The sequence below is a fragment of the Ochotona princeps genome, chromosome 26 (genome assembly GCF_030435755.1).
Source record: "Ochotona princeps isolate mOchPri1 chromosome 26, mOchPri1.hap1, whole genome shotgun sequence".
In the NCBI taxonomy this organism is placed as follows: Eukaryota; Metazoa; Chordata; class Mammalia; order Lagomorpha; family Ochotonidae; genus Ochotona; species Ochotona princeps.
In genome coordinates, this window is record NC_080857.1 from 29,073,126 (window position 1) to 29,090,607 (window position 17,482).

The 17,482-nt window shown below is 42.2% G+C and overlaps 1 protein-coding gene across 2 annotated transcripts in view; it reads right to left on the minus strand.

Annotated features, from left to right (window-relative positions):
- Window positions 1–17,482, minus strand: part of MNAT1 (MNAT1 component of CDK activating kinase) — a 147,273-nt gene that overhangs the window by 109,300 nt on the left and 20,491 nt on the right. For both annotated transcript variants that reach the window (XM_058655611.1, XM_058655612.1), the window contains exon 2: window positions 1,509–1,661. In XM_058655611.1, coding sequence (XP_058511594.1) covers window positions 1,509–1,661 — 153 coding nt within the window. The remainder of the gene's footprint in view (window positions 1–1,508; window positions 1,662–17,482) is intronic.

The following is a 17,482-nucleotide window of genomic DNA, read 5'->3' on the forward strand; positions in this document are numbered from 1 at the left end:
ATTAATGAGAATTAAAATTGAATTCCCATTTCTTTAACACAATTGTGGTCTAGAGAATACTAGGATCTGAAAAATCTATAAATATTATACTAACTGTGAAGAACTAGAAAACTGTAAGAATTTACAAAAGACAATCTTTAAGAATTACCTTCCAGAAGCAGTCCAAATATTACAAGGCACTGAAGAAATATTACTGAAGAGGAGTAGATACTGTGGCATGGCACATAAGCCATCACCCTCAGTGCCTGCCTCCCATATCAGAGCGCCTGTTTACTTCAATTCAGAGCTGCTTGCTAATGCACACCAACCGGCTCTCGTGCGTAGTCCCTGCCAGTCACACAGGAACTCGGAATAGTTCCTGGCTCCTGGCTTTGACCTGGCCCAGCCTCCGTTGTTTCATGCAGTTGGGTTATAAGTGGATGGAAGATCTGTCTCACTCTTATTTATTTTCATATACATGAAAGCCAAACATTTTTTTAAATTTTACAAAAGCCTGTAAGATGGGGCTGCAACAACAGTCCAGGGAGTTGGACCATCACCTGCAAGGCCAGTACCCCTTGTGGGTGCCAGTTTGAGCTGTGGCTGCTCCATTTCTAACCTAGTTAATGCATTTCATTCTGGGGTGTCAGCATTCCATAGGGCATTCTGGTTCTGACTCTGGCTGCTTCACTTCTGACCCAACTCCCTGCTCACAGACTGGAAAGCAGCAGAGGATGGACTAAGTCTTTGAGCCCCAGTACCCCGTTGAGACCTGGAAGAAATTCCTTGTTCCTAGCTCTGGATTGGCGCAGCATTGGCTATTGTGGACATTTGGGGAGTGAGGAACAGCTGGAAGGCCTATTTCAATGCCTCTCCTTCTCGATATAAATACGCTGTTCAAATAAAAACAAATCTTTCAAAATATTAAACAAATACATTAATTAGTTTAACTCAGAAAACAGTAAGTTACAAAAGACAGATAAAATGAAATCTGAAATACAAAAAATAAAAATGTACATTCACTCCAAAATAAACACAAGATTTTCTCTAAATGGTCTTCAAAATTAATTTTCTCTAAACAGCCTTCAAAATTACAATTTACCTGTTCCCTCCTCAGCCCTTTCCCGCCTACCTGTTACCACCTCAGTCCTTGTCGGCTTTCACTGACCCCCACCAACCCTTATCCTATGCTAATATCCTATAAATCTCTTTAGCCATCATTTTCTTTTTTCTATCTCCTTTACAAGTTTAACAGGGTTCGCACACAGCAGGTACTCTCAATATATAATAAATAGCAAGTAAACAGACTAATTCTGATGCCATGATCACATAATGAAGAGGTTCTTCTCTAATGAAGGGTAGATAAGTATCCCAAGAACTCAATACTTATGAAACAAATACACAGAAAAATCTAGTTATTTACCTGCTTGTCTAGTTTTGCCTGCACTGATACCAACAACTGATATCAGTTTCTGAAATAATTATTAAGTGCTTTTTGCTGGCTGAATCACTCAGACTTAAATACTTACATCTTTAGCACCTTTTTCCGAATCTCGACCTCCTTGTCGACGGCGGGATCTTCGAAGAGCTGCACCCGGAAGTTGCTCTTCCTCAGCGGAGTGCCACACTCGGGACAGTTCCCAGCTCCTCTCACAAACAGCAGATCCACACAACTTTCACATCTGTCGGAAAATAAAGAAAACGTAACAGCTAAGGTCACAGCCAAAGCGCCTTGTGGGAGAGTGTGCTCAGACATGAAAACTAGCCACTGGACTTCAAATCTAACCAAAAAACACGCATCAGAAAAGCATTTTTTTTCTTTTGGAACTTGCTTTTCAAACATATGTATACCAAGAGGTAACAGCTTAGTTTTACACATTAATTCATAACCCAAAATGAGTAGAGGATTAGGAACACTTAGAAGAACAAGACAAGGGGACATTGAAAAGGCAAGTAAAAGATTCGTCTATGATTATTTCCATTCCCAGTCTAACACAGGTTGAGCATCCCTAAAATCGGAAATCCAGAACGTTTTAAACCACCATCATGATGCCACAAGTACAAAATTCCATACCATGTAACTGTGTCATGCACAATAAAATCATTTTGTTTTTTTTTTAAGATTTATTTATTTTTATTGGAAAGACAGATATACAGAGAGGAGGATAGACAGAGAGGAAGATCTTCCATCCGACGGCTCACTCCCCAAGTGAGCGCAACGGCTGGAGCTGAGCCAATCTGAAGCCAGAAGCCAGGATCTCTTCCAGGTCTCCCACGTGGATGCAGGGTTCCAAGGCTTTGGGCAGTCCTCCACTGCTTTCCCAGGCCACAAGCAGGGAGCTGGATGGGAAGTGGGGCCGCGGGGATTAGAACCGGCGCCTACATGGGATCCCAGCGAGTGCAAGGGTAGGACTTTAACCACTAAGCTATTGTACCGGGTCCAATATAATAATTTTAAATGTTAGAAACCAACTTCAGGCTATTTGTCTGAAGCCTATATGAAATATAAATGAATTCCATGTTCAGATTTGGGTCTCATCTTGAGGTTTCTCATACCAAATAAGTAAATATTCCAAAATCCAAAAAACTCTGAAATCTGAGGAACTCCGATCAGCAGTACTTCAGAGAAAGGGTACCCACCCTGCCCCAGCCCTCATACGCAGGCGAGGAAGCCTGTGCCAGGGCCCCTGTACTTTCTCAAAGTTCAGATACTAATCTGGCAAACAGGAATTATGACAGGTGCTAGTTCAATTAGGTCCCACCGGCCAGAAATATGAAGGGGGCGGGACTTAAGGAGTCCCTCAGTATGTGTAGGCAAGTAGAAAAAGCACAACTTCTGCTGTGAGAAATCTTAAAAATAATACAAAATTGCCTGCTCAAAACCAAAGTGACTATCTAGGCAAGCCATGCTTCCTGTATCCATGTATCTCCCCTCTTCCTTAAAGTCTTGAGTTGGAACAGCTAGAGAGAAAGTGTCTGCCAGTAGATACCACTATTATAGAGCTATACATATATAGCTATTATAAATAAATGATATATAATACATAGAGATATTAGAGATACGTAGAGTTTGTGAACATATGTATACATAGAGAGAGAAATTGGTTATATAAAAAAAGAACTGAAGAAAAAGTTGATCATTGCTAGTTCACTTTCTGTGGCAAGAGAGCAAGCTAGCATGTGGACAATCTTTTTCCTCTAAGCCAAGTAGGAATTTTTTCAAACAAAATCTTGTATTTTGCAGAACACAGGAAAATTTGCTGGAAAAAAATATCTTCAGCATGACCAATTCCCAAACACGTTTAAATTTCTCTTTTGTTTTTCAAAACCAGAGAAGTCTTCCTCCTGTCTTCCTCGGAATAATTTGCTTTTAGCAGACCTCAGTTTATCAAGACAGTTTAACCATGTACATTCCGTTAAGACCAACATGTTCTGAATCTGTTTTTTCCTTAATTTTTTCTCTTGGCAGAGCATACCGAGTTGTTTTTTGGTTTGGTTTTGTTTTTGTGGTTTTTTTTTTTTTTTTAATAAATGTACTTATTTGAAAGGCAGAGTTACCAAGAAGGAGATGCAGAGAGAGCCAGGGAACCCTTCTCCCTGTTGGCTTACAACACTCAGGCTGCAACCACCAGGTCTGGGCCAGACTGAAGCCAGCAACTTCACTCGGGTCTCCCACGTGGGTGCAGAGAAGGCACTTGGGTCAGCCTCCACTGCTTTCCCAGGCACACAAACAGGCAGTTAGAAAGTCAACATCCTCCTCCCCCCCCAAAAAAAAACATTCAAAAAACAAAAAGCAAACCAAAACAGAAAAGCGAATGTGTTGATATTAACAGAATATGGTTAAATATTCTTGATAACAGAAAATGAAATTTCCTAAAGTGGAGCAGATGGGACCGATACCTACCTACCCACACAGAATGCCAGCACTGAACAGCTTAACCCACAGTGCCAGCCCTGGGTGCTGACTTTTTTTTTTTAAGATTTATTTATTTTTATTACAAAGTCAGATATACAGACAGGAGAGACGGAGAGGAAGAGCTTCCGTCTGATGATTCACTCCCCAAGTGAGCCGCAACGGCTGGAGCTGAGCCAATCCGAAGCCAGGAGCCTCTTCCAGGTCTCCCACATGGGTGCAGGGTCCTAAAGCTTTGTGCCATCCTCGACCGCTTTCCCAGGCCACAAGCAGGGAGCTGGATGGGAAGGAAGCAGGGTCATCGGGATTAGAACCGGCACCCATATGGGATCCTGGCACGTTCAAGGTGAGGACTTTAGCCGCTAGGCCACGCCACCGGGCCCGGGTGCTGACTTTTAAAACAGCCACTACATTCCATGCAGAATTTCAAAATGATTGAAATAGATTGTTGTACTCAGAAAAAAGTAAGTCACTTGTTACAAACTCTACATTTAAGATTTGCTGTGCAGCATTTTCCATTTTCCAAAATCCTGGCTTCTGGAAACAACAAAAACAGAACCCTGTTGTTTTAATCTTGAAAGGTTTTGTTAAAATCACAAGTTAAACAAAACTAAAAATAACGGTTACAGAAAAATGTCATTGCAAAATTACTTCTTAAATTTATATGCACTGAATTCTAGAAGGCAGAAGCTGGACATTACTAAAAGAGCTGGATACTATGTATAAAAACATACTGACTCACTTTTCCGTACCAGTGAATATAGACTGATTTTTACTTCTATTTTCATTTTACTGGACAGACACGGGGCAGAGAAAGCAAAAAGAGATCTTCCACTAGCTAGTTCATTCTCCCTTGTTTCCGGCAGCTAGTGCAGGGCCAGGCCAAAGCCAGGAGCCTGGAACTCTAGCTGGATCTCTCACATAAACAGCAAGGTCTCGACCACTGGAGCCATCAGGAGGCCTCTCAGGGTGGACTTTAACAGGAATTCTGAAGTCCCAGGATTAACCCCAGTGTTTTACAAAAACAGGGAGAAGCCACACAGTGAAACATGCATACTTCCACCACAATATGATATAGTCCATGTTATCTCCTTTTTCCACTATTACCTGTAATTTATCTGATAGTAGAACAGCTACTCCAGCTCATTCTTCCTTCCCATTACCCTTTCCTGTTCCACCCTTTCACTTTCAGTTTTGTTATATCTTCGCTGGTGAGATGTGTCTCCTGAAGGCAACAGATACATGGGTCCTGTTTTTTGATTTCCTCCACTGATGACTGATGAGTTTAAGCCATTTACATTCCGGGTTGATATTGACAGGCAGTGAGTTGGTCCTGTCAGTTTAGCAATGGGTTTCTCAGGGTTTAAGTTTGTTTTGTCGGGCCCAGCAGTGTGGCCTAGCGGCTAAAGTCCTAGCCTTGAATGCGCCCCAGGATCCCATATGGGCGCTGGTTCTAATCCCGGCAGCCCAGCTTCCCATCCAGCTCCCTGCTTGTGGCCTGGGAAAGCAGTCGGGGATGGCCCAAAGCCTTAGGACCTGCACCCATGTGGGAGACCCGGAAGAGGCTCCTGGCTTCGGATTGGCTCAGTTCTGGCCTTTGGGGCCACTTGGGGAGTGAATCATTGGAGGGAAGATCTTCCTTTCTGTCCCTTCTCTCTGTTTATCTTGACTTTCCAATAAAAAACATTAAAAAATTAAGGGACACCGTTAGAAGGCAGAACACAGTGTTATGAGAGTTCCTGAAGGCATGGAAAGAGTAGCTAGGCTGAATGATGTGTTACAAGAAATAATTGCAAAGTTCCTTAACATGGAGATAGAATTAGCAAACAGAATACAGGAAGGACACAGGCCCAAAATAGAGTCAACCAAAAGCAGTCTTTGCCAAGATTTATCATAATGAAGCTCTCTTCAGTTGAATATAAAGAAAAGATACAAAAAAAAAAAAGAAAAAAAAAGAAAATGAATGACAAAACAAGCTTTTTTTTTAAAAAAGATTTATTTTTATTACAAAGTCAGATATACAGAGAGAGGAGGAGAGACAGAGAGGAAGATCTTCCATCCGATGATTCACTCCCCAAGTGAGCCGCAACGGCCAGTGCGCGCCGATCCGATGCCGGGAACCAGGAACCTCTTCCGGGTCTTCCACATGGGTGCAGGGTCCCAATGCACTGGACCGTCCTCGACTGCTTTCCCAGGCCACAAGCAGGGAGCTGGATGGGAAGCTGGGCTGCCGGGATTAGAACCAGCGCCCATATGGGATCCTGGTGCGTGCAAGATGAGGAAGACATTAGCCACTAGGCTACTGCACTGGGCCAATGCCACTTAATTTTTGAGTAATTTCTTTTAGTTTTACTCATTCCTCTTCCAGCTTTCACAATGCTTTCACTGGTTTACAGGAAATGTCTTCCAGTTTTGAGAACCTTTTGTCCACCTTACTCACTCTACTACTTAGGTTTTCTGCTGAATTTTAAATTGCTTTACTGTATTCTTCACTTCTAATAATTCAATTTCATTTTGTTTCAATGTTGCGATTTCCTGTGTAATTTATTCCTCAAATTCCTTGAATTTCTGTATGTGCTCCTAATTGTTTTCATTTTTATTTAATTCTTTCTCTAGCAGTTGTTCAGTCCCTTCCCCAGCTAACTCTGAGGTTGACAGGGTCTTTTGCTCCTTTGGAGGCATCAGTAATTTCATTCATTCTGAATGTACCTATTCTTTTTTTTTTAAGATTTTCTTCTTTTATTTTATTGCAAAGGCAGATATACAAATAATAGGGGAGACAGAGAGGAAAAGCTTCCTTCCATTGACTCACTCCCCAAGCAGCTGCAACGTCCAGAGCTGAGGTGATCCAAAGCCGGGAGCTAGGAGCCTCTTTCGGGTCTCCCATGCAGGTGCAGGGTCCCAAGACTTTGGGCTGTCCTCAGCTGCTTTCCCAGGCCACAAGCAGGGAGCTGGATGGGAAGCTTGGCTGCCGGGATTAGAACCGGCACCCACATGGGATCCCGGTGACTACAAGGCGAGGGCTTTAACCACTAGGCCACTGCGCCGGGCCCTGTCTGTGCCTATTCTTTTGCCCTTGGCCACTGCAACTCAGATTAACAGATTCTTCTTGGGGTCAATTATAGGCTATGTCACCCACAGGCCTAGAGTAGGTCAACTTCACTGGTTCCGTTCAGTGCCCTGTGTCTCTCCAAGTTGTCTCAGGATCCCACCGGCTCTCCTTCTCATTGGCTAATGCTTCTCCACCTATTTTAAGCTGTCCTCACTCTATTCCACCATCTTGCTTCCTGAAAAAACAGAATGCATAGTTTTTCCTTGATAAATACAGCACTTATTAAAGTCAGTCTCCCTAATAGACACAGTGTATTTAATAAAGCTAGTGTTTTTTTGCTTCAGGACAAATTTCTTTTAAAAGATACTTATCAATGATCTCATAAAAGTTTTCTAAATAAAAACATGTTGACGGGGCAACACATTGGCTCTACAGACTAATCCTCCACCAGCATTCCTGGGTAGCAGTCCATGTCCTGCTTATCCTGCTTCTGACCCAATGGCCTGGGAAAGCAGCGGAGGATAGCTCAAGACTTTGGAACCAGGCCTGGCGTGGTATAGCCCAGCAGTTAAAGTCCTTGCCTTGAAAGCACCAGGATCCCATATGGGCGCTGGTTCCAACCCTGGCCACCCTGTTTCCCATCCAGTTCCCAGCTCATGATCTGGGAAAGCAGTGGAGGACAGCCCAAAGCCTTGGGACCCTCCACCCGCGTGGGAAGAGCTCCTGGCTCCTGGCTACAGATGGGCACAGCTCTGGCCATTGGGGCTGCTTAGGGAGTGAATCATTGGAAAGAAGATCTTTCTCTCTGTCTCTCCTCCTCTATATATATATCTGATTTTGCAATAAAAACATAAATAAATCTTTAAAATTTTTTAAATAAAAATATTTTTAAAAAACCTTTTTAATGATATAATTAGATCCCACGTAAGTTTTCAAAATACAGTTCTATCCAGTTCTGTCCCTTACCATGAAGAGTATTTTGAGAAAATAAAACTTTCATTATGAAATATCTACTTTCTTCCAATCTGATAATTCTGGAGAATTCAAATATCTAGAATATGTATATCTGACTCAAAATGCAATTTCACTGTTTAATTATGAGTCTAGGAATTTAAAAATAAAATAGTCTAGTATAACATAATGATCTATAGTTGACATGACTTATGTGAAATATGCAATAGCCCCCATAAAACTAAATTTTCCATTGAATATTGAAACTATACTCTACTTACACACAATGATTTTGGATTATATCAGTGCTTAGTGGCTATAACCACTAAATTACCTATGATTTAATCTCCCTTATTTCAGATAATACAAAGATTAAAAACTAAAGTAAATCTTTAAGTAATCATTTCTTTTACTTACATATGCTAGCAGTTACCAGAAAATATACTCAATCTTAATTTACTCCTTTGAAGCTATAAAATATATCTTAATAATCAATCAGAAATTCATGTTCAATGTTTTAGACAGGTTTTTTCTACTTTAGATACTTTTTTTGCAGCAAGTTATATCACCGGATTTTATATAAAACATCACTGAATAGATAAAAGTGCACCCGAGTTCCTCTTGGAGCAGGCTGCAAATGGCATAGCTGATACCTCTGGCCTGCGGGCCCACAGCATCGGCAGTGGCAGGGGGTCCAACAGCAGCGCAGGGGCCCACAGGTCCAGGAGCCGGAGTATAGCATACCTAGGACATGTACCTTTGAACATGGTTCAGGGTGACAGAGAGGCTACTTTCAAGGACCTCTGCATAAGGAGCCTGTGGCAAGTCAGAGACAAAGGCCTAGAAAGTCCCAAGGATTCTGCTGTTTCAAATGTGACCAGGTAGACTCCCTTGAGAGAGCTCTGAGATATGACAAGCCACTACAGCGAGGTTTGTCACTTTGTAGACGTTATCGAAAGCACAAAACAAGGTAGAGTTGGCTTTGGACTCAGGAAAAGTAGACCACATGGCAGAGGCTTGCGTGGATCTAACAAATCTAGAGGTGGACGGGATTCCTGAAGAGACTTGAACCTGGCCTCAGGGATGACTTCCTAGGCCACCGCTGCCCCACAGACAACACAGAAGCCCTCAGATGGGAAGTCTTTTCAGAGAGCCATCCTCTACCCAGCCCCAATCTAGACCTCAGGGGACCCACAAGGAGCAAAGAATGCAGAGACCCTGACTCCAGTGTAAGCCTCGAGCAGTCACAACACCCCTCTTTCAAACTATTGCTATCTTTGGTGGGGCCAGGCCCAGAGACCAAAGGGTCCACAGGAGCAAGGATGAGCGTGCAGGAAGGTGGACCAGGACAGTGTGGTGACCCCTAACCAAGCGGCACTACAGTTCCTCTCTTTGCCTTACACTGCACTCCAGCCCCAGAAGCAAGGAGCTTATGAATGCTTGTCAATAACTGACAACTTGCTTCCAGGACACACTTGGACATACAAGTGTGTCTGTTTCATGCCACCCTTGCCCACCGTCTTTCTGCCCTTTTCACCCCTCAGTCTCCCTCTAGCACACAAGGTTCCTAGGGAGAACAGAGGGCGGCCCCCCACAAGCAGGGCAGATTGAGATAACACTTCTTTTTCTCCTTGGCTTTGAGATGCACTAGCCAGAATCCAGAAGTTTCTTGCGAATTCCTCTCTTCCTGACCTGCACATCAAGTTCTATAGTGTTATGCTGTCCAAGAAAATGGCAAGTGAGACAGTGTCTTGTCCATATTTAGCTGTGATGAGCTGCCCATGAGGAGGCACCTTAGTATTACTAATTATTATTGCTTTAATACTTCGCTTAGGCCACTTGGGGAGTGAACCAGCAGATAGAAAATCGTTGTCTCTCTTTTTTTCCATATATCTGACTTTCCAATAAAAATAAATAAATCTTTGGGGGAAAAAAGCGGAATTATACAAAGAAATACATATATACCTAGAAAGCTAATTTCTTGAAGCTTTGTAAGCATATTTATACCTGCACACTCAAATTTCTTAAAACACATTACAACTTCTGGGCCCGGCGCGATGGCGTAGTGGTTAAGGTCCTTGCCTTGCATGCACCGGGATCCCATATGGGCGCTGGTTCTAATCCCGGCAGCTCCACTTCCCATCCAGCTCCCTGCTTGTGGCCTGGGAAAGCAGTCGAGGACGGCCCAATGCTTTGGGACCCTGCACCCACGTGGGAGACCCAGAAGAGGCTCCTGGCTTTGGATTGGCTCAGCTCCAGCCATTGCGGCTGCTTAGAAAGTGAATCATCAGACGGAAGCTCTTCCTCTCTGTCTCTCCTCTCTGTATATTTGCCTTTCAAAAAAAAAAAATTTAAATAAATTAAAAAAAAAAACCACATTACAACTTCTAAACTCTCTCAAAAATAACATACTTTCTCCACAATGATCACCTTCACTCTATTTCACGTCCTCCACATCACTTCTGTGCTCACTTTGAGTGAGCACGATCCACACTGTTCCTGGTTGGTATTCACACTACCAACTTCAGCTTACACTCACCCTGGCTCTGGAATCCCACCGTCTTTACCCACACATACAGACTCTGCTATCTGTTCACTCCTACTTCTCTTCAGGGCTTTCAGTATCTGGCTTATGGTCTTATATTGTGATTCACTTAATTCTTTGCTCTCCACTAATCTCATGCCCCAGCCCACTGATGTCACTAACCCTCAAACCTCTAATGACCCTTAATCTTGCCATTATCAATACATGCATCTTCTATGGAACCACAGTGTCCGTATCCTACTCTGAAGATCTCTCCTCTCCTTCCAGATGACTTCACTGAGTGCCACCACTCCCTTTACCTCCACAGGGACCCCCATCCAAAGATGGCAAGTGGAGCCTCTTCATTAAAAGATCTATTTTCATCCTTACATAACTTAGCTCACAAGGTACGGGACCGCAGGCAACCTTTTGCCCAGATACCTAACTCATTTGTTCCTTTCTCCAATTATGCCACCTGATCCAATTTTGGTTGAAGCCATTTGTCCACCAGTCCAAATCTATATCTGACCAATTAAATTCTTCTGAAGAAAAACCAGGACTCAAACTGGTGTGCATATGGGATGCAAGGGTCTCAGGTGACAGCATAACCAAACCAGTCCCTGAGCTGCTCCGCTTCCAATCAAGCCCTCTGCTAGGCCCTGGGAAAAACAGCTTCTGATGCCCCAAGCATTTGGACCTCTGCAACCTACATGGGAGACCAAAGAGAAGCTCCTGGCTCTTGGTTTCAGCCTGCCCCAGCCCTGGCCACTACAGGTAAACGGATAGTGAACCAGCAGATAACAGACTCCTCTCGCGCGCGCGCTCTCTCTCTCTCTCTCTCTCTCTCTCTCTCTCTCTCTCTCGCATGTGTGCACACTCTCGCTCTGGCTCTGTGTGTCCCTCTCTCTGTAATTGTTTCAAATAAATAAACACTAAAGAAAGAAAGATTAAGGGCTTGATCTCAGTCCCTCCTGAGCTGCAGAATCCAGTGAAACCAACACGGCAACAACTCCCCTCGCATGTCGTCACCTCTCTCATGCTGCTCTATCTGCCGGGGAAGCAGCAGTGATGCTCACGTAACTGCACTCCTGTTATCCCCATGGGTGGGCTGCACAGCGCCTCCGGCCCCTGGGTTCACCCTAGCACACTGCAGCTATTTCATAAGAAAATCAGCAGACAGGAGCTCGCTCTCTCTCTCAAATACCATCCCCTGGGACATCCCAGGTACATTAGCGGGAAGTTGGATCAAAAGTAGAGGAGTCAGGACCTCAACTAGTTCTCCAAAACAGGATGACAGCATTCCAAGCAGCAGTTTAACCCACGTGCTGCACATGCCCCATCAGTGTTTAACGAGCAGAGAATTCTGGTTTCACACACACACACAAAAACCCTGTAGATCTGCTACAAAACAATGTGAATATACTCATATACTTTTAGACAGTTAAGATGGTAAATTTACTATATGTGCACTATTTTTTAAATGTAAAAACAACCACAAATAATGCCTATTCACATCAAATTCAAAACTAAATAATGTACTGCTTATGCATCCAGTAGTATGTAGCCAATATCAAAGGGAAAGAAACGAATGACTATGAGAGAAAAAGGAAGATTCACGGCGAGGATAAAGGCGTCAACATCATTAGTATTTTTAAATTAGCTTGTGGGTACACAGGTATTTGATCTGTTTGCCAGAACCATTAAGCTACTCATGTTATATACGTACTTTGCACATGCAAAACAAAAACCTCACAGGTTCAAACTCGATGTTATAACACTGGAGAATAGTGTAACATTTGTTTTTAAATGTCCATGGCTTAGCCATAACCCACACTCTGCTAGGAAAAAGACAGAAAGGGTTTGCACGGTGAGTTAGAGGCAGATCTGTCCTCAGTTAGACTTGGTTGAATCTAGGCTGAGCCATTCGCCAGTTTTACCTTAGGCAAGATACTGAAGTCTCCAAGCTTCGGTTCCTTCATCCATAAAATCAGTACATACCAAAGCGAGTTAGTATAGATTAACTGAGATAAGGAATAAAGAGCACTCAGTACTATGCCTACCACACAGCAAACACTTCTGCAAGAATAGAAGTACTCTGTGAAACCTCACTAGGTTATTCTAATCAGCCTGTTGCCACACCCCCATTTCAAACATTTTATTAGCCTGGGAAAAAAAAGTTAGAAAAATCCTATTCAGAAAAGCAACTCTAAAAACATTAGAATCTTTCTTTGTGTTTGGGTTGCCCACATCATTCACAAAGAACAAAACAAAAATTTAACAGGTCAACCAAGACTTTTGAAAGTCAACCAAGAAAGAAGTTATTCAACATGCACCTCCTTGCAATTATAGATACCATTAGAGACAACGACCCCACGTATGTGCACACACACAGGAGAGTTCATCATAAATGGGTCATACCATGACGTACATTCAACCCAGGCAGGGGTGAAGTGACCCGCAATTCAAATACTGAACTGCTCTTGTTTCCAAAATCACAAGGATCTGACTGACCCTTGAATTCTATTTATTTCCCCCAGTCATCCTCTCTGATTCAAGTCCCTTCAAACAAGCCTGAAAGCTGGCCTCGATCCTCCCTGCAAGTGTAGAGCACCCAGGACGATCCCAGAGGGATGAACTGCAGTACAAATACATACCGAGCAAGGTGTGTCAGAGCTCAGGCTCGCTGGGGATTAATTCGCATGTTCCAGAAACTCACAAACCGTAAGTCACAAACCCAAAAACACAAGGGTTTCTTGTGCATGTTACCACTTGAAATGTTTCTCCATTCGCCCTTCAGAAAGCAGTCTGGTCTACATTGCATTTCCAATTGTAAAGCGCACTGTTAACACCTCAAAATGCATATGGAAACCATTTCCATGATCTGTTCCTATATTAAAAATGTTTACTGTAAGAGAAACAGGTCTCTGAACCCAAACCTTAGCAGCTTATTAAGGCAGAAACCCTCAAGTCTTTATTTACTTAAAATGTTAGTTTTCATTATTGAATTGTAATTCTCCAGCTTCTCCAAATTACCAGAAAACATTTGCTATTTTTTAAAAATATGTATTCTCATTTTTACTATTTCAATTTTTCAAAGATTTGAAATTCTAATAAATACCCAATTCATTTTGCTTTTAAATACTTAAACACAATAAGCCTACCAAAATGAAATTTAAAATAACACAATAAATAGCTTGAACTTTAAAAAATTATCATAGTATTTGAAAGGCTTCTCAAACAGATTCTGAATGAGGAATATCCTCCCCAACCCCCAAAAAGGAGAGAGATAGTATTATTTAAGAAGAAATTCTTGGGCCCGGCCGCGTGGCCTAGCGGTTAAAGTCCTTGCCTTCAACGCACCGGGATCCCATATGGGCGCCGGTTCTAATCCCGGCAGCTCCACTTCCCATCCAGTTCTCTGCTTGTGGCCTGGGAAAGCAGTCGAGGACGGCCCAAAGCTTTGGGACCCTGCACCCGCGTGGGAGACCCGGAAGAGGTTCCTGGTTCCCGGCATCAGATCGGCGCGCACCGGCCCGTTGCGGCTCACTTGGGGAGTGAAACATCGGATGGAAGATCTTCCTCTCTGTCTCTCCTCCTCTCTGTATATTTGCCTTTCCAATAAAAATAAATAAATCTATAAAAAAAAAAATCCCCATTCACATCAGAGTTCGTACTTAAAGTCCCAATACTCTGCTTTCGATCCAGCTCCCTGGGCATGTGCACGCCAGGAAGTTGCAGGTAACAAGCCGAATCTGCCGCCCATGTGGGCCAGCCCCAGCTACCGCAGCCACTTTGGGAGCAAACCAGAAGACGGAATTATCTGTTTCTTCCAAATAAAATGAAAACACAGAATTCATTTTTTAGAACAGTGGCATTCTGCAGGGAAAGCAGCAAAGGGATGGCCCGCGGGCTTTGGCACCTACACTCCCAATGGGAGACCTGGAGGAAACTCGTGGGTCCAACTCCAGGCTGACCCAGCCTTAGCAACTGCAGCCTTTTGAGGAGTAAAAAAAGCAGATGGAAGCTTTCTCTCTTCTCCCTCTCTCTCTCTCCTCTCTCTGTCACTGTCTTTCACGTAGATGAAATTAAATAAACCTCTAAGTTCATGAAAATGTAACTAAAAGATACTTTAAGCGCCATGCATGGTCACTTTAAAAATTTACAAACAAAAGTAAAAAAAAAAAATAGGATTTGGAAAGTTAAAGTCTTTTAAAATAGTTTGTAGTGGTTTTTTTGTTTGTTTTTATTTTTTTAAATATTTGTTTACTTATTTGAAAGGCAGAGAAGTGAAAGAGACATGAGACGGAATGCATAGGCAATAAATTACTCTGGCTATGTCTCAGTTTCCCATTGACCATTTTACCTTTCAGAAAGTTTTTTAAGTTCTTTAACAAAAAATTTTGTTCTTTGATAGCTGAGTCCAGCATGAGAGAAGCTAGAGGCAAGAAATATCAATCTGTTGAATTACATTCCAAACTCTATCCACTGCCAGCTCTCAATCTGCCATTACCAGCCATGGATGTCAGGACATCTGTCCTGGATCCTCCTCCTCCTAATTACACTTAACTTCTGCTTACACTTTCTTTTACAAGCAGCCCAGATGCCATGGCCCCACTAGCACAGCTACCACTGATGACTACGTTAGTTATTTGCCTGTTTGCTTACTTACAGATTCCCTTTCCTTCCAGAAAGGATTTCTCTGAACCTTTAAAATTCCATTCTCCAACCAATTATCAAAATCCCTAAAGGGAGAATTAGACTACTTCTTCCCACCTTCAGAGGCAGACTCACCAACTCTCTCAACCTCGCAACTCTGATTCAATTCATCCCCTCTCTCTTCATGCAATTCTGAAGCCCTGGTTCACGTCCTTTTCAGGCTCATTCCTTAAACATAAAACAAGGGGCTAGAAGTACCAGTTCCAACACCAAACAGCCCATTAACTTCTCACCTTGAGATAAGCTTTATCTGTTTATAAGACTATCTGACAGCAAAGGACAATTAGTCTCACTATCTGATAAACTGACAAGGGAGGCTTCCTCAGCCATCAATCACTGTTGTTGCAGACACAAATAAAAAAGCTGTAAACAAGGGAAAAGCAAGAATGAAGACAAATGAATCTTCCAAAAACAAGAGGGTTACAAACAGTACTGAGAAACCGAAGTGTGTACATATATAACCCAGATGTTTTGTATTTCTGATCACCAATGGTATTGCAACAAATAACATGCACATAAACTCTTCATTTATATACAGGAATATACACAGTAGCTTAACAGATAAAACATACAACTAACTAGAACCATGACATAACAGAATAACTAATCAGCTTTCATTGCATGTAAAAGTGAATATTAAAAGATAGTACTGTGTATAACCAGCAAAATCAACTATTCTCCATCTTGGGCAATGAGTCAAGAATCTCTAACTGGGGCTTGGCAGCGTGGCCTAGTGGCTAAGGTCCTTGCCTTGATCCCATATGGCCGCTGGTTCTAATCCCGGCAGCTCCACTTCCTCTCTGTCTCTCCTCCTCTCAGTATATCTGACTTTGTAATGAAAATAAATAAATCTTTAAAAAAAAAAAAAAAAAAAAAGAATCTCTAACTGCCACCAACACCTGCATTAAATGTAAACGCAGACAGTAAGCAACTGTCATTTAAAGATAAATCCATTTGACTGTATCTCTGGTACTTAAACAAAACTAGTTTACACGCAGCAAAACACCTTATTAAATGACCATATATTAAGAGGGTCTTTGTTTTGACAACAAACAATTTAATCATCTGCCCCATCTCTTTGAATCTAAAAGGTATGTTAAAATGTTATACACGGCCAGGAGGATTAATATGGATTTATTAAACTGTGCTTTTACTAACACTGCTTCCTGTTCACTGTAGTTCTAGATTACAGATAATGATAGGTTTAGCAAAATTATTCTGTCCAGTTCCTACATACCATAAATTCTGAGTTTTCACTTGATGACTTAAATGAAGAAAGCCGATAATACACACAATACATTCATAAACTGGAATTTAATCAAGTGAAAGTTAAAGTCAGATAGCATTAGTCTCTAACCTTACTAAATTATAGTGGAGTTCAGCATACAAAATCTTTTACAGCCATGAAAAATTAGACAAATCACTTAACCACTTTGCACCCTAATTTATTCCTCAATAAAATAAATATGTGAACTAGACTCTCTTTGAGTTCGCTTTCAACATAAAAAGCCTATGATTTTAAGAGATTAACAACTACAAACATGCTGAAAAATAAGCCATTTCTCTTTAATTATTCGTTTTTTTAAAGATTTATTTATTTATTTTATTATAAAGTCAGATATACAGAGAGAGGAGAGACAGAAAGGAAGATCTTCCATCCGATGATTCACTCCCCAAGTGAGCGCAACGGCCACTGCTGTACCGATCTGAAGCCAGGAACCAGGAACCTCCTTCCAGGTCTTCCACACGGGTGCAGGATCCCAAAGCTTTGGGCTGTCCTCAACTGCTTTCCCAGGCCACAAGCAGGGAGCTGGATGGGAAGCTGGGCTGCCGGGATTAGAACCGGCACCCATATGAGATCCCGGGGCATTCAATGCAAGGATTTTAGCCACTAGGCCACGCTGCCGGACCCTAATTATTCATTTTAAAGTGATGGATTATAGCAATTGCATTCACTAAAAAGTACTAACCAGCAATACAGCAATAGCTATTTTATCCATAAATTAACACAGAGAATAGTGACAATTTCAATTTCTAATTTGAGTGTGCCATTTGAGTCTCAGGACAAATTTTCCATTAGCAACAATGAGATTGGGTAAATTAACTCCTTACATATGAAGTACATTTTTAACTTCATCGATTTAGTTGAACTGGAGAAGATGCAAATATGAATGTGAAAGGTGTCAAAACTGTACCAGCTTTCAAAGAAAGACTATTTTCTTGGCACAGCACGATAGTGTAGTGGTTAAGGTCCTCACTTTAAACAAGCGGGGATCCCATACGGGCACTGGTTCTAACCCCAGCAGCCCCACTTCCCATCCAGATCCCTGCCTGTGGCCTGGGAAAG